At 35.6% G+C, this 14,278-nt stretch overlaps 1 protein-coding gene across 24 annotated transcripts in view; it reads right to left on the reverse strand.

Moving 5' to 3' along the window:
- vps13c (vacuolar protein sorting 13 homolog C) overlaps window positions 1-14,278 on the reverse strand; it is a 96,245-nt gene that overhangs the window by 23,421 nt on the left and 58,546 nt on the right. For 13 of the 24 annotated variants that reach the window (XM_087261204.1, XM_087261200.1, XM_087261203.1 and 10 more), the window contains 17 exons: window positions 13,662-13,900; window positions 12,922-13,014; window positions 11,665-12,120; window positions 11,209-11,364; window positions 9,924-10,182; window positions 9,347-9,507; window positions 9,082-9,203; window positions 7,831-8,128; window positions 5,833-6,222; window positions 4,861-4,965; window positions 4,517-4,678; window positions 4,293-4,418; window positions 3,788-3,921; window positions 2,406-2,532; window positions 2,086-2,321; window positions 1,813-1,954; window positions 74-214 (listed from right to left, as the gene is read on the reverse strand). In XM_087261204.1, the coding sequence (XP_087117330.1) occupies window positions 74-214; window positions 1,813-1,954; window positions 2,086-2,321; window positions 2,406-2,532; window positions 3,788-3,921; window positions 4,293-4,418; window positions 4,517-4,678; window positions 4,861-4,965; window positions 5,833-6,222; window positions 7,831-8,128; window positions 9,082-9,203; window positions 9,347-9,507; window positions 9,924-10,182; window positions 11,209-11,364; window positions 11,665-12,120; window positions 12,922-13,014; window positions 13,662-13,900 (3,347 nt within the window). Of the gene's footprint in view, window positions 1-73; window positions 215-1,812; window positions 1,955-2,085; window positions 2,322-2,405; window positions 2,533-3,787; window positions 3,922-4,292; window positions 4,419-4,516; window positions 4,679-4,860; window positions 4,966-5,832; window positions 6,223-7,830; window positions 8,129-9,081; window positions 9,204-9,346; window positions 9,508-9,923; window positions 10,183-11,208; window positions 11,365-11,664; window positions 12,121-12,339; window positions 12,370-12,570; window positions 13,015-13,661; window positions 13,901-14,278 lie in introns of those variants that run through there. The other 11 variants (XM_087261206.1, XM_087261205.1, XM_087261202.1 and 8 more) reach the window with 2 other exon arrangements.

A 14,278-nucleotide genomic window follows, 5' to 3' on the forward strand; every position in this document is an offset into this window, starting at 1 on the left:
ATAACTGAACGGCGGCCAAAAGCAACGGAAGTGTGACATTCAACAAGTACTGTAAGAAGTGTGTATGCGTTACCTGTAGCCAATAGAGCTGTGCACGTAGACTCCTCTGATGAGGTGACTGCTTCAGCTCAACATGAATGCCAGGCAGGAAGTTTCTCCTTATCTGGCAGGAAAACGGCTGTCTCATTAACATGGGCACTCTTCCAAAGTTCACCTGTTTTAACGAAGACGAAAAAGAATACCATGAAATCCAAGCATCATAAAATGTCTAATGACATTTTTGTTATAACTATTATTCAAATATACACTCAGAAATTCATCCTATGTAAATCCTTTTAACATTGGTAACTGCATTTTTAAAAAAATGCAATCTTACAAAGGGTTATTTTTCACCTATTAGGTCATGTTTTATATACAAAATAATTTTAAAAGTTCATTTTGACGAAAAAAAATAATAATTTGAAAGGTCTGACATGGAAGATTTAGTATTTGCTAGGCCTGTCAAGATATCTTTTTGTTTTGCACAATATATTACATCAAAATATAATGCAATAAATGATATTATTATAATTTTAAGACCATTTTATGGCACTCATTATTTAATGCCAGAATGACAACATTGTAGCATTACAATGCAAGTACACTCTTCCAAAGAACACAAAAAATGTTATTCTTAAGAATATTTAATTTTATTATAGTAATTTTAACAATTTAACAACTCTGCATTGGAATCAGAATGTAAAAACTCATATCCTAAATAAATAATAATAAATGTTTTCAAAAAAATTGCAAGGTAAAAAGTAACTGAGGCACAACCAACTAGAATTTGCTAGAATTGGTTTTTAGATATAGGCGATATATATTAAATCACCAAAAATTAATAAGGTCATGTTCATGTGTTGTGCGATATATTGAATATTGTGACAGACCTAGTATCGGGTGACTTTTGTGACGGTAGTAATATTAATTTTATCATTATTATTACAATTATTAATGAAATGTTAAAATCACCTGTTGGGATTCCAAATTCAGAAATAGATGTATTTTAGTAATTTTAAAGCCCAGTGTATTTAAAAATATATATTTATAGATAAAATAAAAGATTAAATATTGGAAAACGTAATATGTTACTACCCTTGGTTTACATTAAACATTGAATATTTTACACTAAAAGACCAACCTTGAATTATAACTATTTAAAAGAATAGTTCACTCAAAAGTAAACATTTGCTTTTAATTTACTTGCATTTTTAAACAGGAATCTTGCATGGCAGACTGTGAAGAACATGCTTAGGACTGTTTGCAGAGGCTATGGATTGCATGTAATGTAATGCGTTGAATACTTTCTTGTTTCTTGCACAATATTGTTTCTTTTTATAAGACCTCAATTTAACTTAACCTTTATCTTCACATTTAGTCATTTGGCAGACACTTTTATTCAAAGCAAATTACAATGAGAATGACATCAAACGACTGATCATAAAAAGACAGTACTCACATCATGTGCTACTAGTGCAAAGCTTCTGATTTACTTAAAAAATATATAAGTTAGGTGATAGGAGCAGTTGAGGAAAAAGAGAAGTTTATATATAGTACAGCATATATACAGTAGTTCTGTAAATGTTTAAATATTTTACTGACACTCAATTTGCAGGTAGCCTTTGATTCTATTTTATGAATGACCAGTCTCAGATTTATGTTTAATTTAAGAAAGAAACCTACATATCCCTTTCAATTTGGATTTTCATGTCAGTGTTAAATAATTGTGACATTTTACATGTTCAAACTTTTTGTGGTGAAGTATTTAATTACCTCTATGCCAGTTTCAAGCATAGTCCAGCCTGGATCACTCTTGTTGATGTGGTTCTGGTAGGCTTTCTCTAGCAGTCCAATGTTCTTGTGATTAAAGGACTTCCAGCGGTTCTTCGGTCTCATTTCCCAAACCACACCAGAACTTTAAAAGGGGATTCAATCATCACGTCACCAACTATACAATCATGTGGCATTTATGCTCCCTCTTTAACGGTTTAGTAATTATTATAAATTAATAGTCACACTGGTTGTTGCTGGGTGTGGATTATTTACCTGGTAATGCCAACATATGCAATTTCCTGCCTGATGTCATTGTTGATGAGTGACAGGCCCAGGTTCTGTAATGAGACGTTGACTTCCTGCTGGAACTGCTCCAGCTCCTCTGCTTGCCGTGCTTTTGTGACTATGCCAACATCCTCAGTGAAGATCAGCACCCGCTGCCGGCCATCCAGGAAAGACACCCAGTGAATCTGAACCAAGCTGCTGTAAGCAAACTGCCCGCACTCATCCTAAAATAAAAGAGCATGAGAGGAAGTGATGAGCATGGCTGTAAGAGGGTCAGTAGATTCACTAACGCTCAATCTTTTTCTAACCTTGACAAGGTCCAGTTCTCCAATGTGGTCTTGACAGCTCCAACAAAGCTTCCTCACCCCTGCTGGATCATCCCATGCAAAGCGCTGAGCTTCACCTGGCCTCAGAGCCCAACACTCCTCACAACCTCTGCACAAGCACACAGATACACATTCACACACTCAGAAACACTCAATAAGAGTATGATCATACATTCACTGACACCAGATACTTTGATCCTACAGTTTGACATACTGTATGTGAATGTTTCAAAATAAATGCTATGCCATCGGGTAGTTAAAAGAACTCAGTTATAGGAACTAGCCGCTGTGGTTGTCCCAGGACCGTATTCCTGGTTGTATTTGCAATACCAGAGTTTTTTTTTTATACCATAGAAAAAAATGATGTAAACTGCCTGACAGTGACATTGATTAAGCGTGATATTCAACAACATGAAGGGGTCAGAGTTGGGTCTTTAATTGAGTCATTATTTTGTTGTACGTCATGGATTTTGTGATAAGAGACAAGGAATGCAGACATCACAACTTGAACAACTTGAAGGGCTAAATATCATGGAGACTGAGACAAGAATACAACCCTGCAGAGACTGGCAACAGTTTATGACATTAACGCTTAATTGATGTTAATGCTTATGCATTGTACTAATAAATTCTGTGCTGCAAAAGTCCTGAATGGCATGCACTCGCCCTATCATTCCCCATTTACATCACTGGTAATTCTAACTGTGCTGGGTCAAGCCCTATTCTGGAATATATATCAATTTATATACAGTGCTCACATATAAGTATACCCATTACAAATCTCTCTTTTAAATTAATATTTTTAATAGGAAGCTATGCAATATTATATTTGTGCATGTACATTAGATTAGTCAGTACTGAAGCCAAAACTAGAGCTTATCTAACAATATTATTTAAGATAATGGTAAAAAAAAATAGTAAACCCACATTTATATGTTATAGAAAAATATTAAATACAATTTTTAAAAATCAAGAGAAGCAGAAAAATATGAAAAATTGTTGAAATTTTGTTGGTTGTAATTATGTTTCAATATTTTGCTTAAATTTAATTGTGTTATCTTTCAATTTAAATATTTTAAAATATTAAAATATTTATATTTATATTTCTAAATATTTTTGGTGACTAAAATATAATTTTACTAAATATATCTGTTTAATAAATCAGTTTTTTTTTAAATGCACCAAAATACATACAAAATACCTATATTCACTGAGAAATGGATGAAAATATTCATTTTCAATATAATTTTGCTGTATCAAAATTGGTAAAAGAATATTAACCTTATTTCATGGTCAATTGTTGTATTTATATGTTCAGACAATTCATACAGTCTAATGATATAAAAGAGTGAAGCAGTGCTGACCTCTGTCTGAAGTTGACCGTGGCTGAGGGTGTGTGATTCACAACTAAAGCAGGTGCCGCTCCATCGTAGTAATCAGTGAAGCTGATGACAGTGGAGTGGTCTGAGATATTTACATCCACTATCACGCCACCATACTGATGAAAACAATGATTAGATTTAATAGAGCTATTAACATGATTTAAAGAGATGACATTTCTGTCATCATTTACCCGCCCTTTAATTGTTGCAAACCTTGAGCTTATTTGTTCTGTTGAGCAAAAAAGAAGATATTTTGAAGAATGTCGGAAACTGGTAACAAGTGACTTCCATAGTATTTGTTTTTTCTACTATAAAAGTTAATGGTTACAGGTTTATAGCATCCTTTTCTTTTCAGAACAAAAATGAACTCAAACTAGTTTGGAACAAGTGAAAGGTGAGTTAATGATGACAGAATTTTAAATTTCAGGTAAACTATTCCTTTAATACAGTACATTAGGCATCACATTCACAGCCAAAGCATGATCACCTGATCCATGCGCAACAGAGTCCCGCTGTCCTGCTTGTTAAAGAAGAATGATTTGGAGCTCGATTCACATCCCACGACCCGTACACACAGCTTCTCTGTGCTGGATTCAGGCCAGAAAGGCAAACACTGTAACACACACATAATCAGAGTCAACACACACACACACACACACACACACAACATGAATACTGCTGCCTTCGATAAAAGATGAATTCAGCTCTGACCTCAGTGGAGGAAATGTAGTGCCACTTGTTGCTGGAGCCATTGTTGTTTTGCACCTCTCCAACCTCCAGCTCAAACAAGGACTTGTTGACGAGTGTGTAGAAGGGGCTCATGGTAACAATCCGCGTCAGATTAAAGCTGCTCATTTGGATACTGACCCCAACCTAAAACATCAAACAAGAAACATGTTGTTCCTTAATAGAAAGCTGTAAAATCAAATCCTAAAATTAATAACATTTTTGGACTCTATAGTAGAATGTTGAGATGTCAAACTTCACATGCAGAGTAACACCTAAAGAGTTATTTTCCCTTTTTTATGGCATCTCTAACCATTTAAAGCATTTACCAGATAGTCTCCGCTTTTGTCTGGACAGCGCACACATCCATAGCTACCAACGGTGTCCAGCGAGAAGCCCTCAGACCAGGAGCTGGTGGACACACAGAGCTGCAACTGAAACAAAAAGCAGAATGTAAAATAAAAAAGAACCACGAGAATAATTTCTACTAAAATGTGAAGTACTAAAAAAAGTATAAAGTTTCTGTTTTTCCATTTGCAGGAAGACCACAGGCTTGCATTATGCAGTATTTTAATACATACTACATAATAATACTACATAGGTTTATTTATTAATTTTCCTTCACCTTAGTCCCTTATTTATCAGGAGTCACCACAGAGGAATGAACCACCAACTATTCCAGGATATGTTATATGGAGCGGACGCCCTTCCAGCCGCAACCCAGTACTGCGAGACACCATACACTCATATACTGGGGCCAATTTTGTTTACTCAATTCACTTATACCACGTCTTTGGATTGTAGGGGAAACCCGTGCACCCGGAAGAAACCCACCTAAACACAGGGAGAACATGCAAACTGACAACAGAAATGCCAACTGGCCCAGTCAGGACTTCTTGCTGTGAGGCAACAGTGCTAACCACTGAGCCACCGTGCCACTCTAGATTGGTTTTTGTGTATCGGGAATTGATTCTATGTTTTGGAAGTATTGTGCACTATCCAAAATGTCTAAAAATGCATAATGGGGCAATTTGTAAGGACAATTCACCCACACATCTTTTTTTTTAACCTGTGTGGGTTTACTTTTTTGTTGAACACAAAAAGAAGATATTTTGAAGAATGTAGTCATTGACTTCCATTGTATTTTCTTCTACTCTGAATATCAATGGCGATCAACAATATTCAAAAATATCTTCCCTTTTGATCAACAAAGGATCAACTCTCCCTATTAAATTGGCATGACATGATCAATTTAACACTTTTTTATTTGCTAAAATAACTACTAAAGAACCCAATCCAACCTTATTCTTGCTGAAGATATTCTTCTTCTTAAAAGAGAACAGAATCACATCTCTGAAGTCGGACGGGTGTTTCACAAAGGTATCCTCGGCTCGATACTGCAGCACACGGGACGTCTTATTGATGATCCAGTATGGGCTATGAACAGAGAGGATGAATTTGCCGCTCACACGGGACACATGCACACACACATCCACGGTCAGTGCCTCTCCGGTGTCGCAGTTGAAGCAGATGGTGATGAACTCAGGCATGTCTCTGCTAATCCTCATACGGCCAGTCCAGTTACGACCTTGGTACTTGATCAAAATAAGCTCCATTATTTCACCGCTAACGTTCGAGTTCAGCACATCTGCTGCACTGCCCTCCTGAAGCTCATAGATGTCTGCAGAACCCTGTAGGAGACGTGATGGAGTTTTGATAAATGACTGGCTGTGGAATGTTAAACTGATTTTCATTCAAAAAATACGTTTTTAGAATAGGAGTGTTTCACACTGAAAAAATTGACCATAGTTTTTTTTTGTTGTTGCTGTAACAAATGAATACTTTTATAAAACAAAGATGCTGCATTTTTGGAATTAGATACTGTAAAACCTGACAGTAACAACTATAATATGGCTACAAAAGATTGTGTAGATATAAAAAAAAAAAATCATATTTTGATATTCCTATTTGTCAGATAATGCTGACAGTATTTATCATAATTTCCACAAAATATTAGGCAACTATTTTTAAAAAGTCTTAGTTCACTCAAACGTTTAACTTTTGTTATTAATTACTGACCCTTATATAGTTCCAAACCCCACAGACCTTCATTCGTCTTTTGACCACAAATTAAGATATTTTGGATTAAATCAGAGCTTCCTCATCCTCCACAGACAGAAATGGCCCCTAGACGTCCAAAGTCCAGAAAAAGAACCCAAAACATTGTCCAAACATTCGATGTGACTTCAGTGGTTCAACTGTAATCATATGAAGAACCCCTTTGACAAAAATTTGTTTGAGTAACTTTTTGTTTGCCAAAATCCTTTACATTAGATCAAGATGAACATTTACTACTGTATGGGAAATACAGTGTTTGTGTGTTGTGCTGCTGACTGATTTAGAAGAACAAAGTCACTTTGGCTCACAAACGTGTTCTTGGAGCTTTATCCTATTACAGTTGAACCTTTAATCTTTACTACACTTTGAACATCTTAAGACCGTTACTACATACATTATGGAGTATGAGGGAGCTCTTAGAACTCATCTAAAACAATGAATTTCTGTCTCAAAAATCAACGAAACACAGAACTTCCATTTTTGGGTGAACTATCCCTTTAATATTGATATTAAAATACAAAAGATTCTTAAGCACTAAATCAGAATGATTTCAGGCTTTCTTGTAGTTTATATAGTGAGATGCTGCTTGCTGCAATGCCACTTGGCCTCAAATTGGGGGGGGGACTCCTCCTCCTAAAAGCTGTTTTAATGTGTACAGCCTAGCTGGAGCTCAAGTTTCCACTTGCTGGAGCTCAGCTCAGCTCTGCCCAAGTACTGTAGCTCTGCAGTGAGCACCACTTGCAAATAATAGACCATGATGCTATCAACACTAACTTGGCAGATTTAATTTTCAAGGAAAGCAAGGACCAATTAAAATAAGTGTATCTTCAATTCAGTGTATGCCAATTTTGGATTAAATCTTCTTCCAAATGCGTAAAAAAGTAAACGTAAATCTATGTGTAGTAAATGAGTGCAGAAAGATCACATGACACTGAAGTAGCTGCTGAAAATTTAGTTTTACCACCACAGTATTAAACTGCACTTCAAATATAGAAACTAATTAAATAAGTTAATAAATAAATAATTATTATAATAAAAATATTATTTAATTAAATTATGATACTTAAATTATTATTTTTTTTAAATGTAATATTTTACAAACATAATAAAAAGCTTGCTGCCCCTTAACTTTTAAATATTAAATGTGTTCTAGAATACTGTAACTGTAATAATGCACACACCTCCAGCAGATATCGGATCGAGTAGGGTAGCAGGTTTTTGACTGTGACAGGTGGGTGCAGATGGATGAGGTAAGCAGGGTCCCATTCCACTTCCCCATGATTGGCGATGTGGCTCAGGTCATCAGGCATGGCCAGTGTGTTTACCACCAGCGGCAAGAAGTTGCTCTCTGTTGCAGGACACTGCAGCACTGCATGAACCTCTGAGCTCACGTGAACCTTCTCTTTCCATGCGATGCATGTGGTCGACGCACGATACAGATTTTCCAAAGGACCAACGGGCAGCAAAAACAGTTGACTCCTGTAGAAACACATATTGCACAGAAGACTATAACATGAAGCAAAGCAGCACTAGTAGATGATTTTACAGTGCAGTGGAGAGGTGTTAAAGATTCTAGGAAGTAAAATACTTCATTAGGAAAACAGAACAACAATAATAAATGTTCGGTTTGTGTGTGTGTGTGTGTGTGTGTGTGTGTGTGTGTATATATATATATATATATATATATATATTTCTCTATATATATTTATATTTCTCTTTAAGTTATCAATGACAGTCAGTTTCCAACATTCTTCAAAATATTGTCTTATGTGTAAGAAAGAAAGGTGGGTAAACTTTCCCTTTGATTTATTGTATTATACCTGTTGGCTCTATTTACACCTAGTGTTAAGATACATTTTCCGCTGTGTCTACTTGTGATCTGATAACATCTTTTTATCAAGTGTAATCTGGTCTTTTTCAAAAAGGACATGTCAACAGAACGAAAAATATATATCAAACAAACAGAAATGATAATAGCATACACTTTAAATGTCAAGCCTTAACATGTATTTAAAGCAAAACACTTGGAATGTGATGAATAAGCTATGAAACACTCAACTTTCGGCTTGAATTCAAATACACCATATGCACACTTTACATGAATCAATCATACTTGATAGTATGCGTTAAATTGAATATATTATTCAGCATTAAATTAAACAGCATTAAATTATTCAAAGCACATTTCAAATGTGAAAAACTAGCCTCCTGTTTGGTTTCCATTTGGATCAGATTAAAGGAAATTAAAGTTCTAAACTATAATTGCATATGCTATAGTATAGTTGTATAGTTATTAAATTGATAGTTGTATATTTATTAAATTGATATATGGTTACAGATTGTTGTTACAGTTGCTACTTATTATATTTGACTCATTTGAATACCAAACAAAATGCAAAGATTCACTGAAAAAAAGCGGGAAGCATCCACACCTGTATGCTTCCAGAGGGACATGGCACTCCTTCTCAGGCTCAGCGACCCCCACATTCACCATTCCGCCAAGCTCAGAGGAATACTTCAGAATGGCAAAAGGAACTGAGAAATGGTTCTTTATCTGTTAACACACAATTAGCATGTAGTGAAAAAATGAATAGAAATAGATATGACTTAAGCAAGGTCATTTTCATGAATGATTATTTTTTCATCCAGACAGGTGCACAGATGTATATTCTCTACAGGTAATGTGAGCAGACGGACCTGTAGGGGGGAGCGTACGGTGATGACCTTGTTGCCCTCGCTGGCATCAATCTGAAGCAGCACAGACACCGATTCTTCTTGCATGGGTTGTCTGACATTATAGAGTCTGCGGCCCGGCTTGCCCAGAGGAATATTCGAAATCTCACTGTAACCTGACGGAACTGCACACGAGACATTTAGAATTTGGATTAGGGTATATATCTAAAACATAACATATACAGCCAAGGAGTATATGCCAAAGAGTCTTGTTTACAGGTGTTTAAATTCATTTTTAGACAACACAACCAATGCATTTACTTCAGAATGGTTAAGAAATCAATATTTGGTGGAATAAACCTGATTTTCAATTGTAACACATAATAATATTTACTAGTAGAAACTATTATTCTGTAAATGACTACTTATTAATTTGAAAGTAGACAAATATATTAAACAAATGTTAACATTTCACCCCAACACATACAAGTAATTTTAGAGAAACTAAGAATTTTCAAGTAGTCTCTTAATGGTTTCCATATCTGCAGATCTAACTTTCATTTAGGTGTGTGTGCAGATATTTTTTGTCTGTGTTACTCACCTATGCTGAGATTGAATAAGCAGCTTTCCTGCCTCTGCAGGGCAGACTGTCGTGATGAACGCTCAAACGAGGAATATTCTAAATCCAGACTTTTATCCACAGCCAATTCGTGCACTTTGCCCAGTGTGGATGAGCCAGGCACACGTAGGTTTGCACTGTGCTGAACAATGAGAGCAACGCCTAAAGCATTGCGGATGGTGAATGGAGATTTCTCCTTCAGGGAATGGTCAAATGTGGAGGCTGTGCTCTCTGAGAATGCCTGCCAAGAGACAAATGCATAAACAAATTTAATGTGTATAAAAAATGTTCTGATAATGTTACACGTATACACAACCATTTAAAGGTTTGGGCGTGAATGTAATTATTTTCCTATGATAGTGATGCTGAATTTTTAGCAGCCAATACTATCTTATGTGTTTTCTAATCCTTCATAAATTATTTGGTCCATTGAAATTAACATTTTTTTTTAGATGTTAGTTTCAGTCAGTTAGATTTGAGAATATCTATTAGCTAGTGTGCTCCAAAACAGTGACAAAAATCACATTGAGAATATATATATCCAATATAAATATCCAATGTTTCCCAGAGATGGGTTGCAGCTGGAAGGGTATCCGCTGTGTAAAAAAAACATTTGCTAGATAAGTTGGTGTTTCATTCCGCTTGGGACTAAGCCAAAAAGGGACTAAGCCGAAAAGAAAACGAATGAATGATGAATAAATATCCAAAGCTTGCAGCTTGTCACTTCCAACTAAATGGATCATCAATTTTTTTTTTTCGCATCACCTCATACTTCAGTTTTTTATCAAATCTTGACCAATCAAATTCTCTCTAGTATCTGACATGCCCCGCTCATATGCTTTTCATTTGATGCGTTTAAACTCAACCACTCTCACAGGCAGAGCTGTGATAAAACTAAACACTATTGGTTGTTTTTATAGAAGGGGAGGAGTTACTTTGTCCCAACCTCTCTTCCTATTTTCAGTTAAAATTACATCAAACATTAAATAAGAAATGCACATTTCAAAGTACTTAACAGAACCTTTTATATGCTGATTTATTATCAATCTTTAAAAAATGCTTGGACTGTTTTTTAAACCATAATATTTTCAGTCATAACAAATCAAAACATTTGTTATTTTAACCAATTGTCATTTTCTGAAAAACTAAAAAAAAATTACATCCACAATTCTATTCTACTGCTGGAAAGGCAAATAAAAAGCATTTATCATTTTGAGAAAATGCATGTAATTTACATGAATGCTGTTCTCGGGATAGAGCAGTTTACCTTAGCCAGGTTGTTGAAGACATTAAGGCAGCACTTGGACACTGTGATGTTCATGGTGTCTTTGGAGCATATGGTGATGGCTGTGCGAGGGTCTGGCAGCATAATAAAATCATCCCCAGGAACTGGACTTTTATCTCGTACAGGGTTATTCTTCATCTACACACAGAAACACATGCAAAAAATGACCAACAGAACACATTGCAAACCTCATTCCAAAAAAAAAAAAAAAAAAAAGTCACAGAAAAGCAGACTAAAAAACACCACAATTGTGCATATGACAAATAAATCTGCCATCCAAAGGGAAAGCACATTGACTATGCATTTGGCCAAAATTGATTTGGGCTTTGTGACATCTGTTCTGTGTTGTGATAAAGTTCAATTGTATCCTATGTTTAACATGGCGACGTAAAAACTTTAAAGATATTTTCTTAGTTTTAGTGTTTGCGGGGTTCTCACGTCCAATTTGAGGTTCCACCTGCGTTTCCCATTGTCCACCCTCTCCAGCAGTGGCTCCCATACTGCATGAGTCTCATTGAAGTAATTGACCTCTAGTGTCATATCTGCAGAAACACTGAGCAATGATGACCAGTTCTGAGCCGTAACGCTGAAGGACGACTCTGCAAGCAGCAGAGGAACAGTCCGATGGCCCAAACCGGACTCAAGCGTAACCTGCACCACCTTCACCGTTAATCCGAAGGTCTCTCCATCTTTACTGCTGTCCACATCTGTGAAGCTCTCGGTGACCTCAGAAGCTGTGTCCACTCCGAGGAACCAGTAGTTCGCATTAGCGACGCTCATCAAAGACCAGAGGCTGTTCTGGTCACCAGACTTCTGCTGTGACAGCTCTTCTTTGGGTTTGGGTGCCATGGCTGCTGTGATGGTTATGACGGTGTTGAGAATGATGGGAGAAATCTGATATAGCAAGATAGGGAAAAAGCATTTTTGCTTGATTATGAGTATGATGAAAACAAAAGATTTTAAATAATACAATGCTATATAGACCTATGAATAAAATAAAGAGACTGCTTCAAATTTTCCCTTTCTGGAGGTTTAACGAATGTTTTTAAAGTACTAATAGTACAAATAATACAATTTTTTATTATATAAACATTTTAGATTTTTATTTTTTTCAGATTTAAAATGAGATAAAATAGTTTTACTCTAACACAGGGGTGTCCAAACTCAGTCCTGGAGGGCCAGTGTCCTGCAAAGTTTAGTTCCAACCCCAATCAGACACACCTGGGCTAGTTAATCAAGCTCTTACTAGGCTTTCTAGAAACATCCTTGCAGGTATGTTGAGGCAAGCTGGAGCTAAAATCTGCAGGACACCAGCCCTCCAGGACCGAGCTTGAACACCCCTGCTCTAACATATGACTATCGCAAATGTTAAAATTTGCAAAAAAATATCTAAATATCAGAAAAATGGTTTCCTAATTTTTCTATAGCTGTATATTTACAAAAAATAATAGTAAAAAATGATCTTAACACAAAGTAACAGCAGCTTTGTACAGTAAAGCCATAATAAGTGCAGTTTAAGGATCAAATATTATACACTGTTGTTTAAAAGTTTAGGTTTTAATCAAATAAATTAACATTTTTATTCAGCAAGAATATTGTGATCAAATGTGGCTTTATGAGATTCTAAAAAAGATTTCAATTATAAACGATTTTGAACTATTTCACATTAAATCATTATGGCTAACAGAAAACCACCTTCACTATGACCTCCTCCACAGTCATTGAACCAGCTAACGGGGCATTGGCTGGCATTTTGGTCTCAAGTTCAACAGAGCACGGCCTCAGCACCTGCAGCGAAAACAAATAATCTGCATTACAAATGACACATTTCAGAGATAAGTGTAGGTTTTACAAAGAAAGTTTCATGACGAATAATATATACCGCCTTACTAGAAAAATATTGTACAATATGATATTGAGCTGGACCAACTTTTTTTGGATTACAGTGGGTATTCATTGTGGCACTGGGAATCTTACGCAACACAATACCCCTTTTTAAATTACAAATAACATACATTTTTACCCAACATATTGACAATGGAGATTGGGGATTTTCAATGGACTTAAGGTATTTGTGGTGGCAAAATCATGTGTGACAGTGATTTCTCTCTCAGGTTCTCTCAACTATTTTGCACAATTTGAGCCTTACAAATTTTATCATTGCCTTCCTATAACACTACAAAAAAAAATATGCTTTTAAAATTTTAAGATTAATTAGTTTCATACTACTGTACATAAGTTAGAGATAAAATAATTGCTGTCAAAAATATAATATGCTAAAAACACACTCATCATAAACTAATCAAACTCCGGACCATTTGCTAATTTAAAGGCCTTTTTTGTCCAAGCAGTGTATTTTCACTAATTTCTTTAAAATAAGCTTAAAACTTTCGAGTAAACATACTTTTTTCATATATAATAAGAAGTAAACATACTGTGGTCACAGCTATGTCACCCTCTGCTCTGATGAAGGGGCAGGCGAGCACTTTCAGGCTCCTGACATTGGCTTTCATGGTCTGACCGGCTTCTTCTGACAGCAGACTGAAATCACACTGGAACGAGGCGACCAGCGCAGGAGCATCTGCCTTCATGAGGTTAGCCACAAACACAACCTCTGGGTCCACCACAACTGCTCGTAGCTTGGTTCTCTGAGCTGGGACTGATGATAGATACACTGTTAAATAAAAATTCAAATCCTTTCTGATATAAAACATTCACATATTGTCTGACCAGTTAATTTAACATTCATTTTTAAGAGGAAAATTTTTTTTCAGCTAATGAAAATTTTTAAAGAGACCACTTGACAATTCTGTTCTCTGGGTTGACTGAAGTTATAAGATATGCTTGAGTAAAATTTAATTATGCATTTTATTCCATAAAGTTTCTGATAACATATAAAAAAAAACATTCCCATAGTAGTTAACATTTTTTTCCCAAGGAAATAAAAATTGATCAGACTAACAAGTGTTTTTACTTGTTGTTATTAAAAATCAGGGTTATTCCCTCAAGTATTGATCGAATGAAACATTTTTGAAGGCTACATTCAAATCAA

Source organism: Danio rerio, chromosome 7 (assembly GCF_052040795.2).
Source record: "Danio rerio strain M-AB ecotype USA chromosome 7, GRCz13ab, whole genome shotgun sequence".
Taxonomy (NCBI): Eukaryota; Metazoa; Chordata; class Actinopteri; order Cypriniformes; family Danionidae; genus Danio; species Danio rerio.